Here is a 25,267-nt window from a genome sequence, read left to right on the forward strand (position 1 = left end):
CCACAGTGCAAAGCACAAAGCTGAATAAATGCAAACCACTTCATGCTTCTCTTAAATCATCTAAAGATATTAGTCACATGGGGAGAGTTTTGTTGCGGAGAAGATGGGTCGCTGACACGGGAAGAGTTTGACTTCACCTCCTCAGGACGGCCTGGCATCTGCTGGTGATGTTGTCTGAGTCATAATGCTTGTTCTGAGTTAGATGCTGAGCAAATGAAGCCATTTCATCAATTTTCTCCATCTGAGCTTCCAAGGCTTTTTCAAACTGTGTATGTTTCCGCTGTAGGCTCTCCACACTAGACACCGAGTCCTGGATAGAATTCAAGGGAAAGCTGCTTTCAGTCAGAGTTTTTCCATCCACACCACAGAATACCCCACATTTGCAAGCGGTCAGGAAAATTTATGGGTCTTTGACATTTATTGGGATTGAGTCTTGAGACTTGGGGCCTAAATAATGCTCTCTGCATAGTCTGAGGCCACTATTTCAGGGTCAAAACTAAACTGCTGGCTCCTTACATTGTCCTGCATATTTTTGTGCTGGGTAGAACATGTTACTTCTCAAGAGATAAAGCACCGATTGTCAACAATTCTCCTTCAGTCTTAAGGCAGGTGTCATTTTGGAAGCAAATGTGAGATGCCAAGTTAGGATCAAAGTTAAGTGAACAAATACGCCACAGAAAGAGATTAAAATTAGAGCCTTGATTTCAACTCATGGAGTTGGGAAGAGCTCAGATCCAGTTATGAATCTGAGGACTGTAGTCTGACATTACAGTTAATCTGGAGAGAAACACAGAGTGTTACTTCTTGTAACATTTCTGAACCTCCATCTAAATGATTCATATTTCTCTTCTCAGCATCCCTCTGCACTTTCAATTTTAGAATCGTTGGTGTCACAATGTTGCTACTGCAAAACACTTTTGCTTTCCCACTATCGTAACTGAAGCAGGAAAGCTCACATCAAATGGGTCAGAAAAGTGTCTAAACTTCTGGGTTCCCATGAGTCATGGGAAGGACAAATATTTACAGAGCATTTCCTGTAAAGTGCTGCACTAAATATGGCTGGGAAATGGGTGGCTGCTTCTTCTAAGTCTCATACTCTTCAAAGGAGGGACTATACATGCATCTATACCTCCAGAACAGGAAGCCTCTCATGTTACAAGCTGAACTTCAAGCCCCATAATACTTTGCTCTGGCCAGCAGTTCATTTTGAAGCTGGCATTGCAGCAGGATGGTTTTGAATAACAGCAACAGATTTCAACTCAGCCCATGACACAGTGACAGACACGAACCACTAGCATTATGTTTTCCATACCATAGGCACCAATTATCTCTACACACTAAACTCTGAGGTGTAATTGCAGTTCATGATGACACAGCTAATTTGGCAGCACTACCTATACCTGGGCAGGGTAAGCTAAACATCCAGCATCCTGCATAGCTCTTGCAACCTGTGCAACCAGTCTGTGGTTTCAGTTATTGCAATGTTACTGGTACCTGAGGTATGTAATTTAAAACTACTGAGTATGTCACCAGTGACAATACTGATGACTTGCATGCTGCCAGCAAATACATATGGGGCAGATATGACAATTTAGAGACATGCAGTTTCATTTTCCTGCTATTATGGGAACAGTTGAACCATTTTGTTACACTTGGTGCTGAGAATTCTATCCTGCATAAAGTATCAAGGAAGGAAATCTGATCCTAAACTGTCAAGAAGATGGAGCAGTAACTTCAGAAGGAGAAAGATGACAGGAAGGTTCAGAACACATCATCATAATTCACAGATCCTTTTCCTCGGGGCAGATTGCAGGGAAAAATCATAATTTATTGGAACACCTACCCCTAAGTCCTCATTAGCTAGGAAAGCCTCTTTGCTGCTGAGCCAGCTCTCAATCTGTTCCACATATCCATAGAATTTCTGTAAAGGGAAAAAGACCAGTCAAAAACATGGAGTAAAAGAGAGGGAAACATGATTTGGGCAGAGTATGCTGAAAGAGCCAAACATCCAGGGTTATTCCAAAAAATCAACTGCATAGCAATAAGCATTAGATGCTATAATACCCACATGTGTAACAATAGTTATTGTAACCTTCTCCTTTATAATATGATTAGTCCTTTTTATCTAAGACATGGGATACAAGTACTTGTAGCTGGTCTGCTTATAGTGTAGAGGTTGCTTTGTAAGGTAACTGGCCAAAGAAAGGCCTGAGATAAGCAGAATGCAATGCATAAAGAAGCGTGAAGGCAAGCCTTCCTGCATCTGGGTCGAGGCAACCCCAGGCACAAATCCAGGCTGGGCAGTGGCTGGCTGGAATGCAGCCCAGAGGGAGAGAGACTTGGGGGTGCTGGTGGACGAGAAGCTCAACAGGAGCTCTCAGTGTGCACTTGCAGCCTGGAAAGCCAATCAGATCCTGGGCTGCAGCAAGAGAAAGTGTGGCCAGCAGGTCAAGGGAGGTGATTCTCCCCCTCTACTCAGCTCTGGTGAGACCCCACCGGGAGTACTGCCTCCAGTTCTGGAGCCCCTATTACAAGAGGGATCTGGAGGTGCTGGAAGGTGTCCAGAGAAGGGCCACAAGGATGAGCAGAAGGCTGGAGCACCTCTCCTATGAGGACAGACTGAAGGAGTTGGGGCTGTTCAGTCTGGAGAAGAGAAGGCTCCAAGGTGACCTCATTGTGGCCTTCCAGTATCTGAAGGGGGCCTACAAGAAGGCTGGGGAGGGACTTCTCAGGATCTCAGGTAGTGATAGGACTAGGGGGAATGGAATGAAGCTGGAGGTGGGGAGATTTAAGCTGGACATGAGAAGGAAGTTCTTCACCATGAGAGTGGTGAAGCCCTGGAATGGGCTGTCCAGGGAGGTGGTTGGGGCGCCGTCCCTGGAGGTGTTTAAGCCCAGGCTGGATGAGGCTCTGGCCAGCCTGATGTAGTGTGGGGTGTCCCTGCTCATGGCAGGGGTGTTGGAACTAGATGGTCCTTGTGGTCCCTTCCAACCCTGACTGATACTATGATACTATGATATATGGTTTAAGTTCTCATGCATACATGAAGCTTTTTAGATGGGACTAGTAGCACCAGCTGATGTTTAAGACACATGCCATTCCCCCTTGTAGAATCTCCATTTTGTTTATTGATAATTTCTGCCAACAGGCCATTTGAGCAGAAATTTTCTGAGTGAGATGACAGCTGCAGGGAAATATTTCTGGAAAGCTGGAGCCAAACCAGTTATTTTCTTAGAGAAAAAAAGCCAGGGGGAAATAGAGTGTTCTGTCCATCCTACATTTTTCTTCAGACAATTACTACAATTAAAGAAAAATAATTTAAAAATGCTTGCTGCCATTATTTGCTGAGGGAGGCTGGAGATTTTGGTAGAGTAGTGATGTTCTGCTTTTCAGTATGTGCCTTTTGCCAACTGTATGAGGGTCTGACCAAATTCTGCTATGTTTTGCAGCCTTTGAAAGCTGTATGAGTACATATTCCACAGAACTTTCTTTGATTTGTTAAAGCACAATTTCTGAATCATAGAATCAATAATGTTGGAAAAGACATCAAAGATCATCAAGTCCAACCTGTCACCCAAGACCTCATGACTACTAAACCATGGCACCAAGGGCCACATCCAATCCCCTCTTGAACACCTCCAGGGATGGTGACTCTACCACCTCTCTGGGCAGCACATTCCAATGGCTAACAACTCTCTCAGTGAAGAACTTTCTCCTCACCTCGAGCCTAAACTTCCCCTGGTGCATCTTGAGACTGTGTCCTCTTGTTCTGGTGCTATGTCCAGTCACCCTGAATGTGCTTAGCCCTCAGCATGCCTTCCAGAAATTGGCAAAATGTACATTAAAACATTGGGTATTATTAGCTTATCTTTCATTATCCCATCTCAGAAATTGGCTGTTTACACTGAGGAAGTGCCATGTGCATTCTCTGTTGAATACCTTTCTACTCACCTGTAAGTCTTGTGCCTGAAATAATTTTCTATATTGCTCCTGCCATGCTTGGATCAATTCAGACCAGGCTTGCTGGAGTCTGGAGAGGGACTGGTGAATCTCAGGGGTTGCATAGTGACCAGATTTGGCAAGTTCTTCCCCGTAGTGACCGAGAGAGTTGAATCTTTCCACTCGTGCTTCAATCTCCTCCTAAAATATATTGCTAAGGTTGATGTCAAGGGTTTATGGAACACCAGTTATCCAGAGTACAAGTCTTAAGGGGAAGAATATGGGCTGCAACTTTCCGACAGTAATATTTCTATGGAAAATAATTAATCTTTGAGCTATGTAACTGGAAGAGCACAGGACTGTCTTAGGAGAAAATAAATGTGGACAATAAATTACTTTATTGCTCTACAAACAGCTGGTGTCCTGCAAATCAGAATTTTGGATTAAGTTAGAAGCAGCTTAGAGAATGCTTAGATATAAATGAACACGGTTTTGAGCATTCATAATACTGTATCCCCCCAAGTCTTCCTGCATAAAGATGGTTCTTATGAGAAACAGTACCTAGAATTTTTCCTCTCCTGTCAAAAAAAAGCTGGCATTAGATTGCTACACTAATGGCACAGTATTGCCTCTTTTTTTTTTTGGTGGCGTTAAAATTAATGATATTTAACTTTTTCTTCTGGTCTGAGGAATGAGTTTTGCCCATGTACTGAGCTGTGAAGGTGAAGGCATGACAAGCAAGTATGACCTTTGCAAACTGAATGTGGAATTCCTAATGTAAACAACTTGCAAAGAAAAACAACCATGCAATGAAAGAATACCATGTAGAGAATAAACAATTATAAATCACACATCTAAATAGAATAGAATAGAATAAACCAGGTTGGAAGAGACCTTCAAGATCATCATGTCCAACCTATCAACCAATCCAACCCACCCAATCAACTAACCCATGGCACCAAGCACCCCATCAAGTCTCCTCCTGAACACCTCCAATGATGGTGACTCCACCACCTCCCCATGCAGCCCATTCCAATGGGCAATCACTCTCTCTGTATAGAACTTCTTCCTAACATCCAGCCTAAACCTCCCCTGGTGCAGCCTGAGACTGTGTCCTCTTGTTCTGGTGCTGGCTGCCTGGGAGAAGAGACCAACCTCCACCAGTCTACAACCTCCCTTCAGGTAGTTGTAGAGAGCAAGAAGGTCACCCCTGAGCCTCCTCTTCTCCAGGCTAAGCAACCCCAGATCCCTCAGTCTCTCCTCATAGGGCTTGTGTTCCAAACCCCTCACCAACTTCATTGCCCTTCTCTGGACACATTCCAGCAAGTCAACATCCTTCCTAAACTGAGGGGCCCAGAACTGGACACAGTACTCAAGGTGTGGCCTAACCAGTGCAGTGGACAGGGTCAGAATGACCTCTCTGCTCCTGCTGGCCACACTGTCCCTGATGCAGGCCAGGATGCCATTGGCCCTCTTGGCTGCCTGGGCAGACTGCAGGCTCATGTTCAGCCTACCATCGACCAGTATCCCCAGGTCCCTCTCTTCCTGGCCGCTCAGGGCTTTTGTGTGGAATGGTGTTCCCCAAACCTAGATAACACTACCCTAAGAATAACCATTCCAATTGATTCTTATTTTTTAAAATTGAGATCAGCACCTCGTGTTCAGTTCTAGCCTCTCCTAAGGCCTTTGGTTTAAGCCACTAACCTCAATGAAAAAAACTCCCATTCTTCTTGCCCTGTCTATAATTTCAGTCAACCCAACACAAAGGAATACTTTGCCTGGATTCCTCTTTCTCTGTATGACTGGCTCCTTAGAGCCATTTGACTTTATAGACATATCTTGCTACCATTTGGTCTATATCTGGAGTACACTACCTCAGTGGTTTGCAGTGTTCCTATTGTGACAAAGAATTATGGACCAAACATTGTGATGTCTGTGACAGAGAGAGTATTGTTAAAGATTGGAAAAAAGAGGGTACTTCAGGTACTTCAAGCTCAATTCAAGTCTAGAAAATCATGGAATCATAGAATTGTTTCAGTTGGAAAAGACCTTGAAGATCATTGAGTCCAAGCACGAATGGATGAATCAGAATGTACAAACAATTTGTGATAAGAATGGGAGCCCAAAGCCACTGTTTTCAGTCATGATTCTGGGAACATGATTTTGAGAAAAAGTTAACAACTGCAAGGAAGAGGTATCACAACAGCTGAAAGAGAGGTTTGACACTGTGGAAAAAGTAAAATATTAACCTTTTTTCCAAGGTTAATTAACAATATCGCTCCTTTTAGAAGGATTATTAGCCTCATTTGTCACCAAATGATTGCATGGTAATTAGCACTGGGATATGATATAGAACACAACAGAATCAACCAGGTTAGAAAAGACCTTTGAGGTCATCAAGTCCAACCTATCACCCAACACCATCTAATAAACTAAACTATGGCAGCAAGCACCCCATCCAGTCTCTTCTTAAACACCTCCAGTGATGGTGACTCCACCACCTCCCTGGGCAGCACATTCCAATGGCAAATCTCTTTGTGTGAATAATTTCTTCCTAACATCCAGCCTAAACCTCCCCTGGTGCAGCTTGAGACTGTGTCCTCTTGTTCTGTTGGTGGTTGCCTGAGAGAAGAGACCAACCTCCACGTGCCTACAACCTCCCTTCAGGTAGCTGTAGACAGCAGTAAGGTCTCCTCTGAGCCTCCTCTCTTTTGTTTCACAACCCATCCCAGAGCTTGTTTCCATCCTTGCCTGCAGCACTTAATTGTTTTTGGTTTTCCTTCTGTTGTAGAACAGAACGTGTGGAAGCATACAATGGGAATTTAATGCCCTGTGTGAGACAAAGTGCTTGTTTTGTTTTCCTTCCAAGCAAATGGATTTTGCCACATAAAAATCTAGCTCAAAGCTGGAATTAGCTGGCATTAAGTTTTTGACAATTGGAATAAAGGTATTGGCAGTGAGCATGTTTTGATACTGACCCAGCTTTTTACCTACAGGTTTGGACAGCAGTACTTGTGAGAGAGCTAATGGGACTTTCTGAGACTTTTTGCAGTGACACCAGCTGCCAAACAGCCCATGAGAGAGAGTTCTATCAAGATGTAAGTGACTTTTGTCCCTAGCCTGTTACTGAGATTAGCCTTTTCACCATGATATTGATGGACACATGGAGCAAAATGCTGCTGTGTCTGCAGCAATTGATTCCTGTGGGAAATGTTCCCAGTATGTTCAATGAAAGCAATGGTGATACTTGCCTTTCTCTCTTGATGCTCCTCAATCATGCTTTCAGCTTCGTTTGCACTTTTAGGAAGTCCCCCTGCTTCCATTAAGCCTCTGATGGTTTGGGTCCAATCAAGCATCTCCTTCACCTCCAAGTTAAACTTCTGCAACTGATAGGAGGCTGCTAGCTTCTCCTTCCTGCCATGCGACGTGCAGTTTAGCATTATGAAACACAAAATCATCTAGTTTCCTCTCCCTCCCCATTTGCAGAGGAACATCCAAATGAAGTGAATTCAGGCCTCCGAGCTTTCCCTTCAGCTCCTAACAGTCTTTAGAATAGAATAGAATAGAATAGACCAGACCAGACCAGGTTGGAAGAGACCTTCAGGATCATCATGTCCAGCCCATCATCCAACACCATCTAATCAACTAAACCACGGCACCAAGCACCCCATCCAGTCTCTTCCTAAACACCTCCAATGATAGAATCACAGTATCATAGTATGAGTCAGGGTTGGAAGGGACCACAAGGGTCATCTAGTTCCAACCTCCCTGACTCCACCACCTCCCCAGGCAGCACATTCCAATGGGCAATCACTCTTTCTGTGAAGAACTTCTTCCTAACATCCAGCCTAAACCTCCCCTGGCACAGCTTGAGACTGTGTCCTCTTGTTCTGGTGCTGGTTGCCTGGGAGAAGAGACCAACCCCCACCTGGCTACAACCTCCCTTCAGGTAGTTGTAGACAGCAAGAAGGTCTCCTCTAAGCCTCCTCTTCTCCAGGCTAAGCAACCCCAGCTTCCTCAGTCCCTCCTCATAGGGCTGTGCTCCAAACCCCTCCCCAGCTTTGTTGCCCTTCTCTGGACTCGTTCCAGCAACTCAACATCTTTCCTAAGCTGGGGGGCCCAGAACTGGACACAGGACTCAAAGTGTAGCCTAACCAGTGCTGAGTACAGGGGCACAATGACCTCCCTGATCCTACTGGCCACTCTGTTCCTGATACAGGCCAGGATGCCATTGGCCTTCTTAGCCACCTTGGCACACTGCTGGCTCATGTTCAGCCTACTATCGACCAGTACCCCCAGGTCCCTTTCTGCCTGGCCACTCTTCAGCCACTCTGACCCCAGCCTGTAGCACTGCATGGGGTTGTTGTGGCCAATGTGTAGATCTTGGCACTTAGATGTGTTAAATCTCATGCCCTGGGACTCTGCCCATCTGCCCAGCCTGTTAAGTTCCCTCTAGAGAGCTCTCCTACCCTCTAACAGATCAACACCTGCCCTCAGCTTGGTGTCGTCTGCAAACTTACTGATGAGGGACTCAATGCCCTCATCCAGACCATCGATAAAGATATTGAAGAGCATGGGGCCCAGCACTGATCCTTAGGGGACGCCACTAGTGACTGGCTGCCAGAGACAACGTGCTTAACTTATGTTCTACATCAGCTCATTAGGACAAGAAAGGTAAAAAGCCCTTCATAGCTGTTGCTTCCAGCAACAGCTCAGCCCTGAGTCTTTCTTGTTTTCAAAAGATGCAAGGAAAAAAATAATCTTCTAGAGCCATACAAAATTAAGCCTTTCACAAAGGCTTCACTATAGATTTAATCTGATAGCCTGGAGGCATTTTGGTAACATTATTTAGTGGGATAAACCACAGACTTCTTGTATCAGTTTTTCCAAAGTCACATCAGTGGAACTTTTCTCCAGTGAAGTCACACATTCTCTAATGCAGCTCTCTGAGCTGCCTGCATAAGCTTAGCAAAGGATCCTCTGAAAACTTTAAAAGGCCCTTTCACAAGTAAATCTGAGACCCCAGGGAGCAGCTGTGCTCGTGCTGAGAGATACACAGACCACCACAACTCTTTACCTTTGTTTGGCCTGTCCCTGGAGTCGCAGCCAGTTGTTTTTCATCTCTTGTTTCTTCATAGTCAGCTTGTCATTTATGGATGGGTTCCTTGTGGAAAGGCGGAAAGATTCCAGTTCCAATGGCTGGGAAGAGATTTATCGTGGGTCAATTTATGCCAAATGCTTATACTCATTCCTAAGTCTGTCTTTCAGGAAAAGCAGTACATTTGAAGAACTTAGTTTTAAAAATCAGGTACTTAAACCACAACAACAAGCATGCAAGGAGACTTATTACCTGCACAAAAAGTACATACGGAATCGCAAACCATCATCCACGTAAAGAAAGAAAGGTGTGTGGTGATTCACACAGACAGAATCACAGAACCACCAAGGCTGGAAGAGACCTCAAAGATCATCAAGTCCAATCTGTCACCACAGACCTCATGACTAAACCATGGCACCAAGTGCCACGTCCAATCCCCTCTTGAACACCTCCAGGGATGGTGACTCCACCACCTCCCTGGGCAGCACATTCCAATGGCTAATGACTCTCTCAGTGAAGAATTTTATCCTCACCTCGAGCCTAAACTTCCCCTGGCACAGGTTGAGACTGTGTCCCCTTGTTCTGTTGCTGGTTGCCTGGGAGAAGAGACCAACCTCCTCCTGGCTACAACCACCCTTCAGGTAGTTGGAGACAGCAATACGGTCTCCTCTGAGCCTCCTCTTCTCCAGGTTAAACAACCCCAGCTCCCTCAGCCTCTCCTCATAGGGCTTGTGCTCAAGGCCTCTCCCCAGCCTCATTGCCCTTCTCTGGACACATTCAAGTGTCTCAATGTCTTTCTTAAACTGAGGGGCCCAGAACTGGACACAGGACTCAAGGTGTGGCCTAACCAGTGTTGAGTAGAGAAGCAGTTTTGCAGAATAGGGAAAAATATGTAAGAAAACAAAATGCTTCATCTAAGATGGGTAATGAAAGCCATGAAAGCATGGCAGCACACAGAAGCCACCAAATTTGTCTTTCAGCAGAAGATTGAAAAATCATTTTTGTTTCTTTCAGCTAACAGCAGCATCAAACCATTGCTTTTAGTGTGGACTGCTAGTTGATGCTGTTTTCCTTAACACAGCCTGAAAAACGGTAATGAACACTCCCTAACCCAGGTTTAAAGTTGGTTTCTTTCTTGTAAAACTCCATCACCTTGATTAAAATGAAGATTCTTAATTATGCAGAGAGGAGAATATGCCAGGCTGATTTTAATCTATACAAAAAGTACAGCTATACTTTGTACATGGTATTTGTGGAAGCATCCAAAAAAAGTCCCAAACCCAGCTCATCTTTCTGTTTCCATGCAGCACTCCTCCATACAGCCTTGCTCTTGCTATCTGTGGAATGCTGACTGGTAATCACCCACGTCACATATGAGAGTTAGCTAACAAAGTCACAATGTGTGAAGTTATCACACATAATGTCACCACTTGCATACTACTGGGAAGAAGAAGTTTAGAGAAAGTTTGCAAAAATATTCTCTACATGAAAAGGTTTCACACTCTGGCCAGCAGTGAACAACAGAGAGGTTGTCAGAGCGTTTCTGCTAGTGTGGTTCAGCTGAAAACTTTTCTTTTCAGTGAAAATACACAAATATATAGAAACTCAGACCTGTATCTAATACTCAGGATTAGAATAGAATAGAATTAACCAGGTAGGAAAAGACCTTTGACATCATTGAGTCCAACCTATCACCCAACACTATCTAATCAACTAAACCATGGCACCCAGCACCCCATCCAGTCTCTTCCTAAACACCTCCAGGGATGGTGACTCCACCACCTCCCTGGGCAGCCCATTCCAATGGGCAATCACTCTTTCTATGAAGAACTCCTTCCTAACATCCAACCTAAACCTCCCCTGGTTAAAAAGGGACTTCTTAGTGCATCAGGAAGAATAATATTTGGTATGATAAAGTAAGATTAAGCATCATGGTATTTTACTGAGTGGGAATCTGTGCTGCAGTGCAGTTCACACAATGAATCTGAGGAGTCAGGCTCATCTTTCCATCCTCTTTCCAAGAAGCAAAAATGAACTTTTTAACATTATCCACCATACTTCCCCACTTCTTACCTCCATTTTGGACTTAATAACACTGATTTCTCTCTCCATCTCTTCATGCCTTCGAATCAGGTTTTCCACACTTTCCATATCTTTCCCGTAGCCCAGTGCTTGTATCAGTGCACTCTGGAGGAAGCAGTGGGATGTACAAATGGTGAAGATGATAAAAAGCAAAAGGATCAGATCTTAATTCTTTCAAACTCTCCTCCACTTTTTTGTATGTCCATCTGAATGTTCTTACTGTCTTTTTTAATAAGACTTTTTTTCCTTTTCATGTTACATCTGTTTGGAACTCTTGTTAATGCAGTTTACACCTCTGACCCTGACCATTTCACTATGGTATTCCAGCTTCCACTTCTCTGTAGCCTCTCAGGAGGTAAAGACAGCACCCTCATTTCTTGCAGACTAATAATCTCTCTCAATACGTTTCAAATGTACCTTTGTCACTCTGAGTGCCCTGGCTTTGGTAACCTGCAAAATATTTAATGCCATTTTAACCTTCCTGCACACCTGATACACAGACAACTACCAAAGGTCACTGCTAGATACTCAGTGTCTCTCTAGCAACTGGCACACTTGGGTTTATCCCTGTGGGCAAAACAGAACATTTTCCCACTTCTATTAATCAAAATCTGAGAACTCACCTTCTCAGTAATTCTCTCTGTGATGTCATCAATTTCTCTGATTAAGGCATGGATCTCTAGGGCTCCCTCTAGCTTCTTCCTGTACGCATTCAAGTTACCATGGAAACTGTTCCACCTTTTGTAGAAAAGAATATTTTGGAGGTGAATTTCAGAGGTGAGGAGTTCCACCACTGAATTTTAGGATGCTCAGATCTAAGTACAAAGACATGTGAAATGTGTAATGATCCCTGGTTCCTCATAAGAGGGGACACATTGCACAGATAAAGCACTGGCCTGACAAGACTGCTTATAGATATTTCAGGTTTACAGAATGGGATGGGGGTTAAAAATCTAAAGATTACTGACACCATTTCCTTAAACTCTCAGTAACCTCACAGTCCCCATTTTCATGGTTCTTCTCTGATGGGCTGTAAAGGAGCCAAAGCAATGTGCACTTCACCAGGCTAACTATGTGAACAGGAGGAAGTGTTTTATCTTCATGGATCTAGTATAATATGTTGTAAAACAGCACATTTGCCTCCAAGGATAGAAACTTTGGCCATTCTGGGTTAGAAATCCTTCTGGCTAACTGCTCTGAGAGTCTTGAAAGGCAGCTCCATTAATAGTCATGATGCTGAAGAAGAAAGTATAAGATATATAACAGACATATATGATCTGTTTATCTCAGCCCAAGTCCTCTAATCTTCCTTTCTTGATTTTGTTTTACACAGAAAGCTTTAAAAACACACTTCTCATTGAGCTGCTTCCGACGCTCATAGATGGTCTTTGTTTCTTCCTTATTCTGTCTCTCCAGTTTCATGGCCAGGGCGTTGATAGACCTGATGTGAGCATCATCCACTGTTGTCTCCTGTAAAGGAGAAAGAAAAGGACAAAGGTGTGCTCAACATGCTTGTGACTGAGGTCACTGAGATGTGAAAAGTAACAGCAACCAAACACTTCAGGCACAGGGGGTTTACTCTAGTTGCAGAACTGCTGGTGTTACCAGTCCCTTATGAGAAAACAGTCAAGGCAAGAAAGAACACTAATGACTGTAGACAGAACAATGATCTAAGTCTAGATGGGGATCCTCAGAGCTTCATTCTTAAGCTAGGCATTCCAGCAAGGGCTCTTTTGTTGAAGAAACACAGGTGCAGTAGATGTGAGAAGTCTCGAGCACAAGCCCTATGAGAAGAGGCTAAGGGAGCTGGGGGTGTTTAGCTTGGAGAAGAGGAGGCTCAGGGGAAACCTTATTGCTCTCTGCAACTACCTGAAGGGAGGTTGTAGACAGGCGGGGGTTGGTTTCTTCTCCCAGGCAACCAGCACCAGAATGAGAGGACACAGTCTCAAGCTGCACCAGGGGAGGTTTAGGCTTGAGGTGAGGAGAAAGTTCTTCCCAGAGAGAGTTTTTAGCTGTTGGAATGTGCTGCCCAGGGAGGTGGTGGAGTCTCCATCCCTGGGGGTGTTCAAGAGGGGATTGGATGTGGCACTTGAAGCCATGGTTTAGTTAGTCATGAGGTTTTGGGTGATGATCTCTGAGGTCTTTTCCAACCTTATTGATGCTATGATTCTATAAATAGATGGCTGCAGTGCAACAGCTGATGTGTGGCAGATTGGTCCTCTGTCAGACAGGTAGTGACCTGTGTCTCCTAGCCCTACTTGCTGGGTTTAATTGATGGGCTTCTGTCCAGAAGTGCCTTCTGTACTGTGGACAACAGACTTAAAATCCTCATAGCCTTGAGAAACCCAGACAAGCCCTGCCATTGCATTCTTCTATGGCAACCTCACTGCATTTTGAAAGGCATGCTAAATCTCTGAGGCAACTTTCTTCTCATGTACATACCATAGAAAGGATAATATTTGCACATAGTGCATATAAATCTGGACTATAGTGGAAAAAATTGTTCTTTTGGAGCATGAAGGATGGCCAATATTGAATACTGCTCCAAGATTCATAAACATTCCCTATTTTTCTAAGGCCAGTAAATCACAAGCTGAGCAGGGAGACATTAATCACCGGTGTAGTAGAGGCACAGCTGCAAGATGCCAGCACACTGTTAATAGAAGTATTGACTCCATTTGTGTTTTATTTATGCTACACCCGTACCAATGTGCATGCTTCCATATGTGCTTTACAGCCGTAATGTAAACAAGAGAAACCAGCAGACAGACAGATATTCCTCAGAAATCCTGCACTGTCCTCTCCTGGGAAATAATAGCAGCAGAATGTGACAGAATACGAATGGAAAGTCTGGCAGCCATCAATGCAGGATGAAGCTCCCTACCCTGATCTCAGATTAGTCTGGTGGGAAACCCAGACTGGATGGATACACACACTATGCCAAGATCAGCATGCTCTTACTTGTAGCACTCTATGAAGTACTGTATCACTAAGCATCAGCTATGAAGGTATCATTGTCCCTGTCTTTCTCTGAAGGAATCATGTTCAGAGTGTTACAAGAGCAACGGCTGCCAGGTGATAGTATCAAAAGCTAAAAGCTTCCTGTGCATGTAAAATCTAACTTGGTTTATGGAAAAGCTTTCTTACTTAGGGCCATGCTGACTGAGAGACTGTGTTCTTTCTGCCTCTATCAACATCTTTCTTTTGGCTAGTACAACCTGTAGGAGAGCCCTTGTTACATCCCTTATGTCACAGGTCGGCTAACAAGGACTGAAGGGTCAATGAAGGTCTCTTCACTAATTCCCTGATGCTGTAGCTTGAACATTGTGCAGTAAATTCTGCTGGGCTCTGGAAAGGGGAGCTCTGGGTTTTCTCCCAGGTGTCAGACATATCTCTACTGCTACTTTGCATAGAAGAGGATTATATCCTTCTGCTATTAGGCAACAGAAGTAGAAGGCGGGAGCTGCCGTAACAGGAATTATCAACAAGATAGCAGGCAAACAAAAGATAAAGAATAATAGGAGTGAACAATGTTGTAACACACATGCTTCCAGACCTTTCTCACAGCTTCCAAGCTAAAAAAAAATCAGCACAGTAATCTTTCCTATGTGACACTCAGACCTGTTAGGTCACATCTGTGGCAGTTCACACAGAGAACAAGAGGCTGCTGCAAATGCATCCCCTCAATGTATGGCCTTACTGCTCTCATCACAAGGCACCTCACAAGGAGGCCCTGTTATATGCTGGTCCTGCTCCCCAGCATTCCCATGCCTTGATGCCCAGATTGGCACATCTTGCTGCAGTCAAGAGAGGCAGCTGACATGACTCAGCACCACACAAGAGGGTCAGAGATCTCAGCACAGAAAGTTGAACTGTGCAGCTGTCATGTCACATGGCTGCTATCCAAAGTGTAAACCATTGGCTCTGTTTTACTAAATGTCTGATTATTAGCATTATGATTCATGTCTAACAACATGTGCTGTATCAACAAAGGCCCCCAGATTGATGTGCTTCATTTGGATGAAGGAATATGAGAAACTTGGCTGATTCTCAGGAGGTGATGAAGGGAGAAACAAAGGAGGAAAATGAAGAAAGTGATTAATTATTTTTTTTTATAGGCTTGTTCATGAAGGCTTCACATAAACTTTCAGAGTCAAGAAATCATGGCTGAAAGAAACCATTTTTAATCCACTTTTGGGTGGAGCTCACTTTGCCTTTGCAGACAGCATAAGCCAAACTAGAAATGTGCTCAAATTCAGGCTCACACAGCCAGCTTTCCAGTCATGTAATGCAGTCCAAAGCTCTAGGTTTTGTCACGAGAGCCTAACAGGTCTGTTTAGACATCATCAAAGCAGAAGGCAGAATGAGGGAGGATTTTACATTTTAATGGCTTATAAAGTGGCAATCAGAGAATGGTTTCAGTCGAAGATCTCTAAGGTGATCAAGTCCAACCACTGATCTAACACCACCATGGCTGTAAACCACATCCCAGAGTGCTGGGTCTACACATTTTTTTAACGCCTCCAGGGACCTTGACTCCACCAGCTCCCTGGCCAGCTTCCTACTCCCTGATCTTTCAACCTCTTCGCAGTTTGGAACTGTATTTGCTACCTGGATATACTGCTGTGCTGAAAAATTACCTGCTCTTTCCAGCCACACGAGGAATGTGCAGGATAAAGACCTCTTACCCCTGATGTAGCTCCACGAAACTCGTTCAGCTTTTTCATGAGCTGTAGGCAGTGTTCATAGTCATTTCCCACGTCTCCTACATTAATCATGACTTCCTGGGGAAATAAGCAGCAGACAGGCCAACATTCAGGCTAATTGTACAAGAACACAGCATGCCCCAATGGTTATGCTGATGCAGTAAGCTCTGTGCCTGTAAATGACTGACTTGCAGCTTCTGAAGCCATTATCCTCTGATCTTTAGGTAATCATGAGACTTAGCCCAAGTTTTCCCTCCAATCTGTTACTGGGGAAGCAAACTCTGAATCAAAATTTAGTGTGACTCTTCCCTCACTCTTACAAAGAGAAACTTTCACATATGATACACAATGAGAGTGAGTGTCAGGTACCAAATGCTTCAAGTCTCTGCCATTCCAGTCTTCTTTCATTCTTCTGTTTCAACAGAGACAAGGGAGGCAACCTCCAGTAGTCACAGTCTCCCTGTGTGCACATTTTACATGAGAACATGTGCTAATACTGTCCAAGTGACTCTGGCATGGACACACTTCAAAAGAATGGTTAGAATTTGCTGAATTATTCCTTTCATAGTGTTTATAGAACATGTCATGATTCTCCTAAGGAAAAAGTCCCTGTGAAAATATCTTGGAAGAAGACACATTTATCAGAAGTTCACTGGTAAATAGCAAGTTTCTGGTGTGATGCTTGGGTCAAAAACTACAATTCATTTACCTTCTCTCTGATCCAGGCTTCCACCTGGTCCACCTTCTGGAGAAATTCCAGGAAGTCCCTGCTGTCCTCCAGCATCTTTCCACGGGCAGCAACAGCTCTCTTCAACTTCTCCCAGCGCTCCTGAAGCATGCGGACTTGGCGACGGATCTCTCCTGATTTTGGGTGGCCTGTTGATATCAAGGCTTCTCCTTTCTTTACATTTGGAAGAAGAAGTTAGAAATGAATGTTGCAACCAATTTCTAATGTGATTACCACGTTATGTGACTTTTCTAGAAGAACGCTCTCGCTTTCCTAACCTGGACTGCACAAGAAATCACTGATATGAATTTTTACTGCCCAAATGATGCTGCTCAGCTGGAAAGCTTTTTCCATCTGAAGGGAAGCAAGAGCTTTGATTATTTCTCTGGATTTGGATATTTCTCTGCCAAGAATGGCATTCATGGACTGGGAGCACCGTGAAAGGTATTAGAGGTGATGGTGTCCTTCAGCTATGCGATTCACACAGTTTCAACATGAATGTTCACAAATTGGGCATGAAATCCTATTTCACTTTTGTAGGACTAACCACCCCAGGCAAGGAAGAAGTTAGTGATATGTTCCTGCTTGGGCAATGAGGAAAGATGGAAGTTCCCTGAACAGAGCTATTAACAAATCTCTGTGGTGTAAAGGAAGAGCATTCCATTTGCATGGCTTAGCAACTGGGCTCTTGTCACACAAGATACAGGGGAGCAAGTTACCCTTCCTCTTTTCATCCTACCTATCTGTCCTTCTTTGGATAACCAGCTGTGATCTGTAGAAACACCAGCAAAGTGTTACCTTATTAACAGCTGTGATGATTTCTTCATTTGCTAGAATCTCTGCCTCAAAGACTTGATGTTTCTGCAGCAGCTTCATTTTGTCCTGCAGATTGCTGGGGTCTTGCATGGAGGGATCCTCTAGCTTCTGCATGCGCTCACTGATCCAGTCTTCTGCCTGCAGCAGCGTGAGGTTTCAGTTAGCCTGACATACTGTCCTGGGGCCTCCTCCCAAGGCATGTCATTGTTTTGTGCAACTGCCTATGCCTAGGCTAGGCAGATCCAGCTGGCAGCTGAGGTGGGCCTCCAATTTCTGAACTATTCTACTTGCTAGGAAATAACAGCAGGTTGGAATAAAGGTGGAATCTGACCAAAGAATAGTTAAAAATTCCTTGAATACTCCAAAACTTATCCCAAAATATAAACAGATTATACAATCATTTAGATACAGAGAAATCCTTAAGCAGATACGCATCCTTGACATGGTAGACACAATAAAAATGAGATTATGACAGCTGAGACTTGGATTTAGAATAGCATAGCATAGAATAGAATAGAATAGAATGAACCAGGTTGGAAGAGACCTTTGAGATCATTGCATCCAACCCATCATCCAACACCATCTAATCAACTAAACCATGGCACCAAGCACCCCATCAAGTCTCTTCCTGAACACCTCCAGTGATGGCAACTCCACCACCTCCCTGGGCTCTGAGCTTCACCTCCTATCTCTGTCATTGACCTACTGGTGAAATAGATTGAGATTCTTAAGAGTTCTGCGCTTCACCTATAAAACAGCACCAACATTTCCTGATCTCAGCAGTGTGGTGAGATCTAAATGGAAAATTCAAAGCAAATAAAGCCTTACTAATGAGGCCAAGCAATAGTCGGATTATTTGAAAGTAATACAGCTCTATCTACTTTTACACTTCATAAAATTCAAAATGGTCTACTTAGGAACCTCAGATTTAGACCAAGCAGCTGACAGTGAGGACTAACAAAGTAAGGGTAATGCATTTCTCTTAGGGAATTATTTTTCAGGGGATTTAAATGCATGAAGATGGGATAGTGAGTTTTCCACTGTTTTCTTTAAAGTCTGCTAAATGTTAGGCCTTGACACTAAAGGAAATATTTTCTATTCATCCAAACACTGAGAGCTGGACACTTGATACATGTTGTAACTGACTCTGTTGTCCTCAGACTACTCAAGTATCCTGATGTTTTGACAACACAAGAACAGCAAATGGAAGCCAGGTTTAGCAGTTTCAAAGCAACTTGGCTGTCCTTGTGGAACTGTGCTGCATGCACACAAGACTTGACAACTGGAGGATTTTCTCAGTTAATTAATGATTTGAAGTGTTGTTTCAGCTGTTGAAATTCTATAAACAATAACAGAAATAGCTTTCACTCCAGCCTGCTCTCCAGAAACTGTTCCCCTCCAAGGCATACTCAGAGACCCAAACAGGAACCGTATGTCAAGGTTGCTCAGGACTGCACACTGTCTTCTTCTGTTTTAATTTCTGACACCCTCCTCACAAGCTAAGGTCTTCTTCCATTACCCAGCCACCCATAATACCTTTAACATCACTCATTTGTGTGGGAGAAGTTCACCCATATGGTTAGGATGATAAACAAATTAATCCTCTGTATACAGCCTCTAAAAGGACCATTTCTCCCCTGCTTTTAATAATAACCAATGGCTTAATGACAAACTGGACCAAGCCATTAAAGCCAAACCAACAAAAAAATCAAATCTGCACTCTTAACAGCTTGGTTTATTTTAAGACTTAATTACAATGGCTCTAGAGAGTGAGAGATCCTTCTTGTGGCCCCATGTCCACATCCAGATGTGAAACAAGGCTCATCTGTTGTCACAAAGCCTTTCTATGGAATGACTTATTGTCTGGACAGGCATTTACCCTTTATTGAAGATAGCAATAATACTAGTGTTATGCTCAGTGCAGACAGAGTCTTGTTTCTAAAGGACTCAAAAAACATGGGCACTATCCATTTAGAAACCTACCTTTTAAAGGTATCAGTTGCTGTAGCCTCAAGAGCACAAGCTTATTGTAAACTGCACTGATTTTTAATAGCAGAAATATATCAAACATGTAAAAGAATGTACCTGTTCTAGAGATTGGGAAATAACTACTAATCCTCTCACTCATCTGAAATAAAGAAGCAAGTGGGGTTTATTCTCATTTACAAAGAGGGCAAAAGGGAAAAGAAGTTAAGTGACATTAATACAATGACCAGGTTTCAGAGTGTGGTAGTTTTATGCTGATGCCTAGAAAATTCTCCACAGATCTTGAACAGAAAGTAGCAGAATGTAAATAAATTACCTTTGGATGCGAAGGGAAAATAATGATAAGGTCTAAATAGTCCCATTGCCCTGGTATCACAGTATCACAGTAACTAAGGTTGGAAGAGACCCCAAGGATCATCAAGTCCAACCTGTTCCAACAGACCTCACAACTAGATCATAGCACCAAGCGCCACGTCCAATCTCCCCTTGAACACCTCCAGGGACGGCGACTCCACCACCTCCCTGGGCAGCCCATTCCAATGACGAATGACTCGCTCAGTGAAGAACTTTTTCCTCACCTCGAGTCTAAACCTCCCCTGACACAACTTGAGACTGTGTCCCCTTGTTCTGGTGCTGGTTGCCTGGGAGAAGAGACCAACCCCCTCCTGTCTACAACCACCCTTCAGGTAGTTGTAGAGGGCAATGAGGTCGCCTCTGATCCTTCTCTTCTCCAGGCTAAACAATCCCAGCTCCCTCAGCCTCTCCTCATAGGGCCTGTGCTCAAGGCCTCTCACCAGCCTTGTTGCCCTTCTCTGGACACGTTCAAGTGTCTCGATGTCCTTCCTAAACTGAGGGGCCCAGAACTGGACACAGTACTCAAGGTGTGGCCTAACCAATGCAGAGTACAGGGGCACAATGACCTCCCTGCTCCTGCTGGCCACACTATTCCTAATACAGGCCAGGATGCCATTGGCCTTCTTGGCCACCTGGGCACACTGCTGGCTCATGTTTAGGCGGGTGTCAATCAGCACCCCCAGGTCCCTCTCCGTTTGGCAGCTCTCCAGCCACTCTGACCCCAGCCTGTAGCTCTGCATGGGGTTGCCGTGGCCAAAGTGCAGCACTCGGCACTTAGACTTATTAAATGCCATCCCATTGGACTCTGCCCATCTGTCCAGTCGGTCAAGGTTCCTCTGCAGAGCCTTTCTACCCTCTAACTGACTAACATCTGTTCCCAACTTGGTGTCATCTGCAAACTTGCTGATGACTGACTCAATCCCCTCATCCAGATCATCAATGAAGATGTTAAAGAGGATGGGGCCCAGCACTGATCCCTGGGGGACGCCACTGGTGACTGGCCGCCAGCCGGATGTGGCACCATTCACCACCACTCTCTGGGCTCGGCCCTCCAGCCAATTCCTAACCCAGCACAGAGTGTTGTGGTCCAAACCACAAGCTGACAGCTTAGCCAGCAGTTCACTGTGGGGGACGGTGTCAAAGGCCTTGCTGAAGTCCAGATAGACTACATCCACAGGCCTCCCCACATCCACCAGACGGGTCACCTGATCATAGAAGGAGATCAGGTTGGAGAGGCAGGACCTGCCCTTCCTAAATCCATGTTGGCTGGACCTGAGCCCTTGGCCATCCTTCAGGTGCGCAGTTATTGCCGCCAGGATAATCTGCTCCATCACTTTCCCTGGCACTGAGGTCAGGCTGACTGGTCTGCAGTTTCCAGGTTCCTCCATCCGTCCCTTCTTGTGGATGGGGACCACATTGGCCAGTTTCCAGTCATCTGGGACCTCTCCAGTGAGCCAGGACTGGAGGAAAATGATGGAGAGCGGCTTGGCCAGCTCATCTGCCAGCTCTCTCAGCACCCTAGGATGGTATCTGACATAAAGCTAGTTGTGTCAACTCATTTTCTTCTTTCCTCTGGCAGATACTAGCTGCTACTTCTGCTAGCTTGCTGACCTTGGATGCATTTCTTAGTTGTGTTAAGTACTAATAAGCTCTCTCCCTGCTTTTCTCCTTTTTCTGCTTGTCCCCTGTACAGGGGGTAGGGGATGGGCAGGAAGAGGAGGAAGCTGTTGGTAATCCCCTGGTTTTGTCCAGGAGGGTTCTTGTGTTGTTTATAAATTGTAAATATCTGTAGATGTTGTATATTTTCTACATATTCATTGCATTCCATGTTTTTAGATTGCAGTTTTGCTTGTAAATACAGATTTGTTTACTTTCAACTGAGCTGGTGTGGCAATTTTATGTTGGGGGTGGGGGGTGGGGTAATTTCAACCCACCACACAGAGTCAGCACTAAAGTTCAAAAGTCAAAACTTTGAGCTGTATGAACCTTTCTCTGCAATAATTTAAATAAATACACATATTTCTGAGTAATAATCCTTCCATTTGCCTTCCACGTTAACAGTGAGATACAGACTTTGCCCTATTGTCACAGCCTGTCTCTCTCATTTCTTTGGCACTAGAAAAGCACCCTATTTCTGCTGTGGGAAAGGGTGCCCTATTTTGTGAGCTCCTGAAGTAGTTGTTGAGGATTTTGTGCAGAAAAACACCAAAGTCTTACGCTCTGAAAAGGGTACAAACTGCAGCAGCTAGCATTCTAAGGAGACCATACCAAGCTGAAAATAGAATAGAATAGAATAGAATAGAGTAGAGTAGAGTAGAGTAGAGTAGAATAGAATAGAATAGAATAGACCAGACCAGACCAGACCAGGTTGGAAGAGACCTTCAAGATCATTGAGTCCAAACTATCACCCAACACTATCTAATCAACTAAACCAAGGCACCAAGCACCCCATCAAGTCTCTTCCTAAACACCTCCAGTGATGGTGAGTCCACTACCTCCCCAGGCAGCACATTCCAATGGCCAATCACTCTTTCTATGAAGAACTTCTTCCTAACATGCAGCCTAAACCTCCCCTGGCACAACTTGAGACTGTGTCCTCTTGTTCTGGTGCTGGTTGCCTGGGAGAAGAGACCAACCCCCACCTGGCTACAACCTCCCTTCGTCTTCTCTCATCAGTAGTCACAGACTGTTGTCTTTGTACTGATGTGTGTATCTCCCTGTATAATTGCTTCTAGACAGCAACTAGGAGAGTGTTAACAATGGCAGTGCTCATTATTTTCTGCTGACACAAAAAATTCTCTTTGATCTGTCGAAATGACTTGAGATGATTTCAGTAGGGAGAGGTTTTCAGTGGAGTGGGAGCTGAGCTAAGGGATTTGTACTCATAATTAGTAAGAACAAGCAATGACCTCACTGATTTCACAGCTCAAAGCCAAACTCTGCAACTTCACATCCCTTTGGCGACTGTTGGCTTATATAAACTCGTACACACCCAGAACATCATTACAATCAAATTAAACATTCCATTCTACCCAACAAAGAGGAAGAGACACATTACTGTAAGATTATAAATTTTTTTAATTCCTTGGTGGAATTCACGTTCTACAGCAGTAGGCAATGAATTTAGACCGGTGAGGTAAATAAGCAGGTAGTTTGAGAGCAAAAACTCCCTACAGCACCCTTGGCTGAATGTATGTAGAGGAAGTTGATGAAGGAAACATTCCTTACTATGCAGGGCCCAGGCAGCCAAGAGGGCCAATGGCATCCTGGCCTGCATCAGGAACAGTGTGGCCAGCAGGAGCAGGGAGGTCATTCTGCCCCTATACACTGCACTGGTTAGGCTGCATCTTGAGTACTGTGCCCAGTTCTGGGCCCCTCAGTTTAGGAAGGATGTTGACTTGCTGGAACGTGGCCAGAGAAGGGCAACAAAGCTGGGGGGGGGTTTGGAACACAAGCCCTATGAGGAGAGACTGAGGGAGCTGGGGCTACTTAGCCTGGAGAGGAGGAGACTCAGGGGAGATCTTCTTGCTCTCCACAACTACCTGACGGGAGATTGTAGACAGGCAGAGATTGGTCTCTTCTCCCAGGCAACCAGCACCAGAACAAGAGGACACAGTCTCAAGTTGCACCAGGGGAGGTTTAGGCTGGAGGTTACAAAGAAGTTCTAGACAGGGAGAGTGATTGCCCATTGGAATGGGCTGCCCAGGGAGGTGGTGGAGTCACCATCATTGGAGGTGTTCAGGAGAAGACTTGATGGGGTGCTTGGTTGCATGGTTTAGTTGATTAGGTGGTGTTGGATTCTATTCTATTCTATTCTATTCTGTTCTAAAGAACAAAGGGGGACTCCAGCCCAAAGACTGATTCGACAATTACAGGAATACAGGAAGAAATGCAGAAGTATTCCTATCTAATGGGTAGGACAGCATTGACAGTTTCTTTACCAAAGAGAGTGCTGGCATTTCTGTGACCTTTTCCATCAGAGGTGCATTGCTCTTTTGAAAATATAACACTGTGCAATGCACAGTCCACTCCATCCACTCCTCTGTGCTAGTCTGGCCGTAAGTGGTGGACTGGTTCATACGACAGGAGAAGTATAGCTACATAACACAAGTTAATATTTGGCTGTGTAATTAATTTCTGATAAAGTTTACCTTAGAAAACAGCCCAGCATGCAGCTCTGGTTCTGCAGTGTAGGCAGAGAAGAAGGTATTTAAAATTTGGATTACTGTGGTGGGATGGGGGAAAGTGATAAATTTGGTTGTCAGCAGCAGTTATGTTAGAGGTATTCATTCTCCTTTGATGACAGTCATAACTTGACCCGCACCAGGCCGTATCTTTTTCATGTGCTGGGAGGTGAAAAGCATCTGCAGTTTTTCTTTGAACCATGAAGGATGTTCCATGAGAGGCAGCAGCAGAAAACATGCATAACAGACCAGCAAGAGGTTTTTAAATGTCCCTCTGTTGGTGTTTATGCCAGAACACTGGATGCCAGCACAGTTTTCAGTCACACACATTGTGCTGCCCTTTGAAAGACTGACCCAGTATGTCCTTCCAACAGTTGTGCCAGCAACAGAGCTACTCAGTTACAGGACCAGGGCCAGAACAGGAGACAGAAAGAAACACATTCTACAGAGACCAGTCTAGAGCAGCTGAAGAGCTATGCTAAGTAAAAGCACTGCTCTGAAGGCCTACTAGTAAAGCTTGGCACCCTTGCCATGCTGCTTTCCACTTTGTATTCACCCTGGTTTGAATTTTCCTTTATTTCCCACCAAAAGAAACCACGAGGTAGTAGCTGGCAGTTTCCCTTCTATTATTATTTAGCTGGCAGTTTTCCTGTATTATTGTTTAGCAGGGCTTCTGATGTGTAAAGCAGCTGTAATGGGCACAATGCCACAATGATGGTGTAGTAACAGCAATGCCATTGGAGAGTCTCTTTGCCTGAGTGTGGCAGGAGTTTCCATACCAGAGTAGATTACAAATCCACCTAATAGCTGACAAAGGCAGGCATCCAACAGAGGCAGGCAGTTCTGCTGCCTTCCACCTTTATCTCATTCTAAAATCCTCTTACCTCCTCCAAGTTCTGGTAGAAAAGTGCCAGAAGAAGGGAAGTCTGCAGTTTCTCTCTCCTACTCTGGGACAGAGCCTTGACCTGCTGCTTCCTTTCACGAATGGCATCCAGTTTTTGATGGATCTTTAGCCCTTCCACTCCATCAACCTTTTCTAGTCTCCTTGCCTGTTCTTGAAGAGACATCATCTGAGAAGGCAACAAGTCAGAAGTTACTTTTATGCAAAAGAAACAAAAAAACCAGGCTCCTTTCAATACATAAAAGAGTCTCCTATATTCTGTAATGAACTAAGAAGAGCAGAGACAAGTTAACCAACATCTCTCCACACTCACCATGTACTATGCTATACCTATGACATCCTTGTCAGAGAATCATACAGTCATTTCAATTGGAAAAGAACTTTAAGATCATCTAGTCTAACTCTACCAAGTTCTACTCTTTGGCCTCTGTAGTGCACCCTGGCTACTTAAATAAATAAAAGCAGTAGCTCCAG

The 25,267-nt window shown here is 44.4% G+C and overlaps 1 protein-coding gene across 1 annotated transcript in view; it reads right to left on the reverse strand.

The window, feature by feature from the left end:
- Positions 1 to 25,267, reverse strand: part of SPTBN5 (spectrin beta, non-erythrocytic 5) — a 131,440-nt gene that overhangs the window by 31,088 nt on the left and 75,085 nt on the right. The window contains exons 35-46 of the mRNA XM_054161511.1: positions 24,777 to 24,962; positions 17,351 to 17,506; positions 16,535 to 16,726; positions 15,808 to 15,903; positions 12,471 to 12,589; positions 11,743 to 11,857; positions 11,111 to 11,224; positions 9,017 to 9,138; positions 7,191 to 7,353; positions 3,952 to 4,140; positions 1,844 to 1,921; positions 138 to 310 (exon numbers count right to left, since the gene is read on the reverse strand). Of these exons, the coding sequence (XP_054017486.1) occupies positions 138 to 310; positions 1,844 to 1,921; positions 3,952 to 4,140; positions 7,191 to 7,353; positions 9,017 to 9,138; positions 11,111 to 11,224; positions 11,743 to 11,857; positions 12,471 to 12,589; positions 15,808 to 15,903; positions 16,535 to 16,726; positions 17,351 to 17,506; positions 24,777 to 24,962 (1,703 nt within the window). The remainder of the gene's footprint in view (positions 1 to 137; positions 311 to 1,843; positions 1,922 to 3,951; positions 4,141 to 7,190; positions 7,354 to 9,016; positions 9,139 to 11,110; positions 11,225 to 11,742; positions 11,858 to 12,470; positions 12,590 to 15,807; positions 15,904 to 16,534; positions 16,727 to 17,350; positions 17,507 to 24,776; positions 24,963 to 25,267) is intronic.

This window comes from Dryobates pubescens, chromosome 5 (assembly GCF_014839835.1).
Source record: "Dryobates pubescens isolate bDryPub1 chromosome 5, bDryPub1.pri, whole genome shotgun sequence".
NCBI classification, from domain to species: domain Eukaryota; kingdom Metazoa; phylum Chordata; class Aves; order Piciformes; family Picidae; genus Dryobates; species Dryobates pubescens.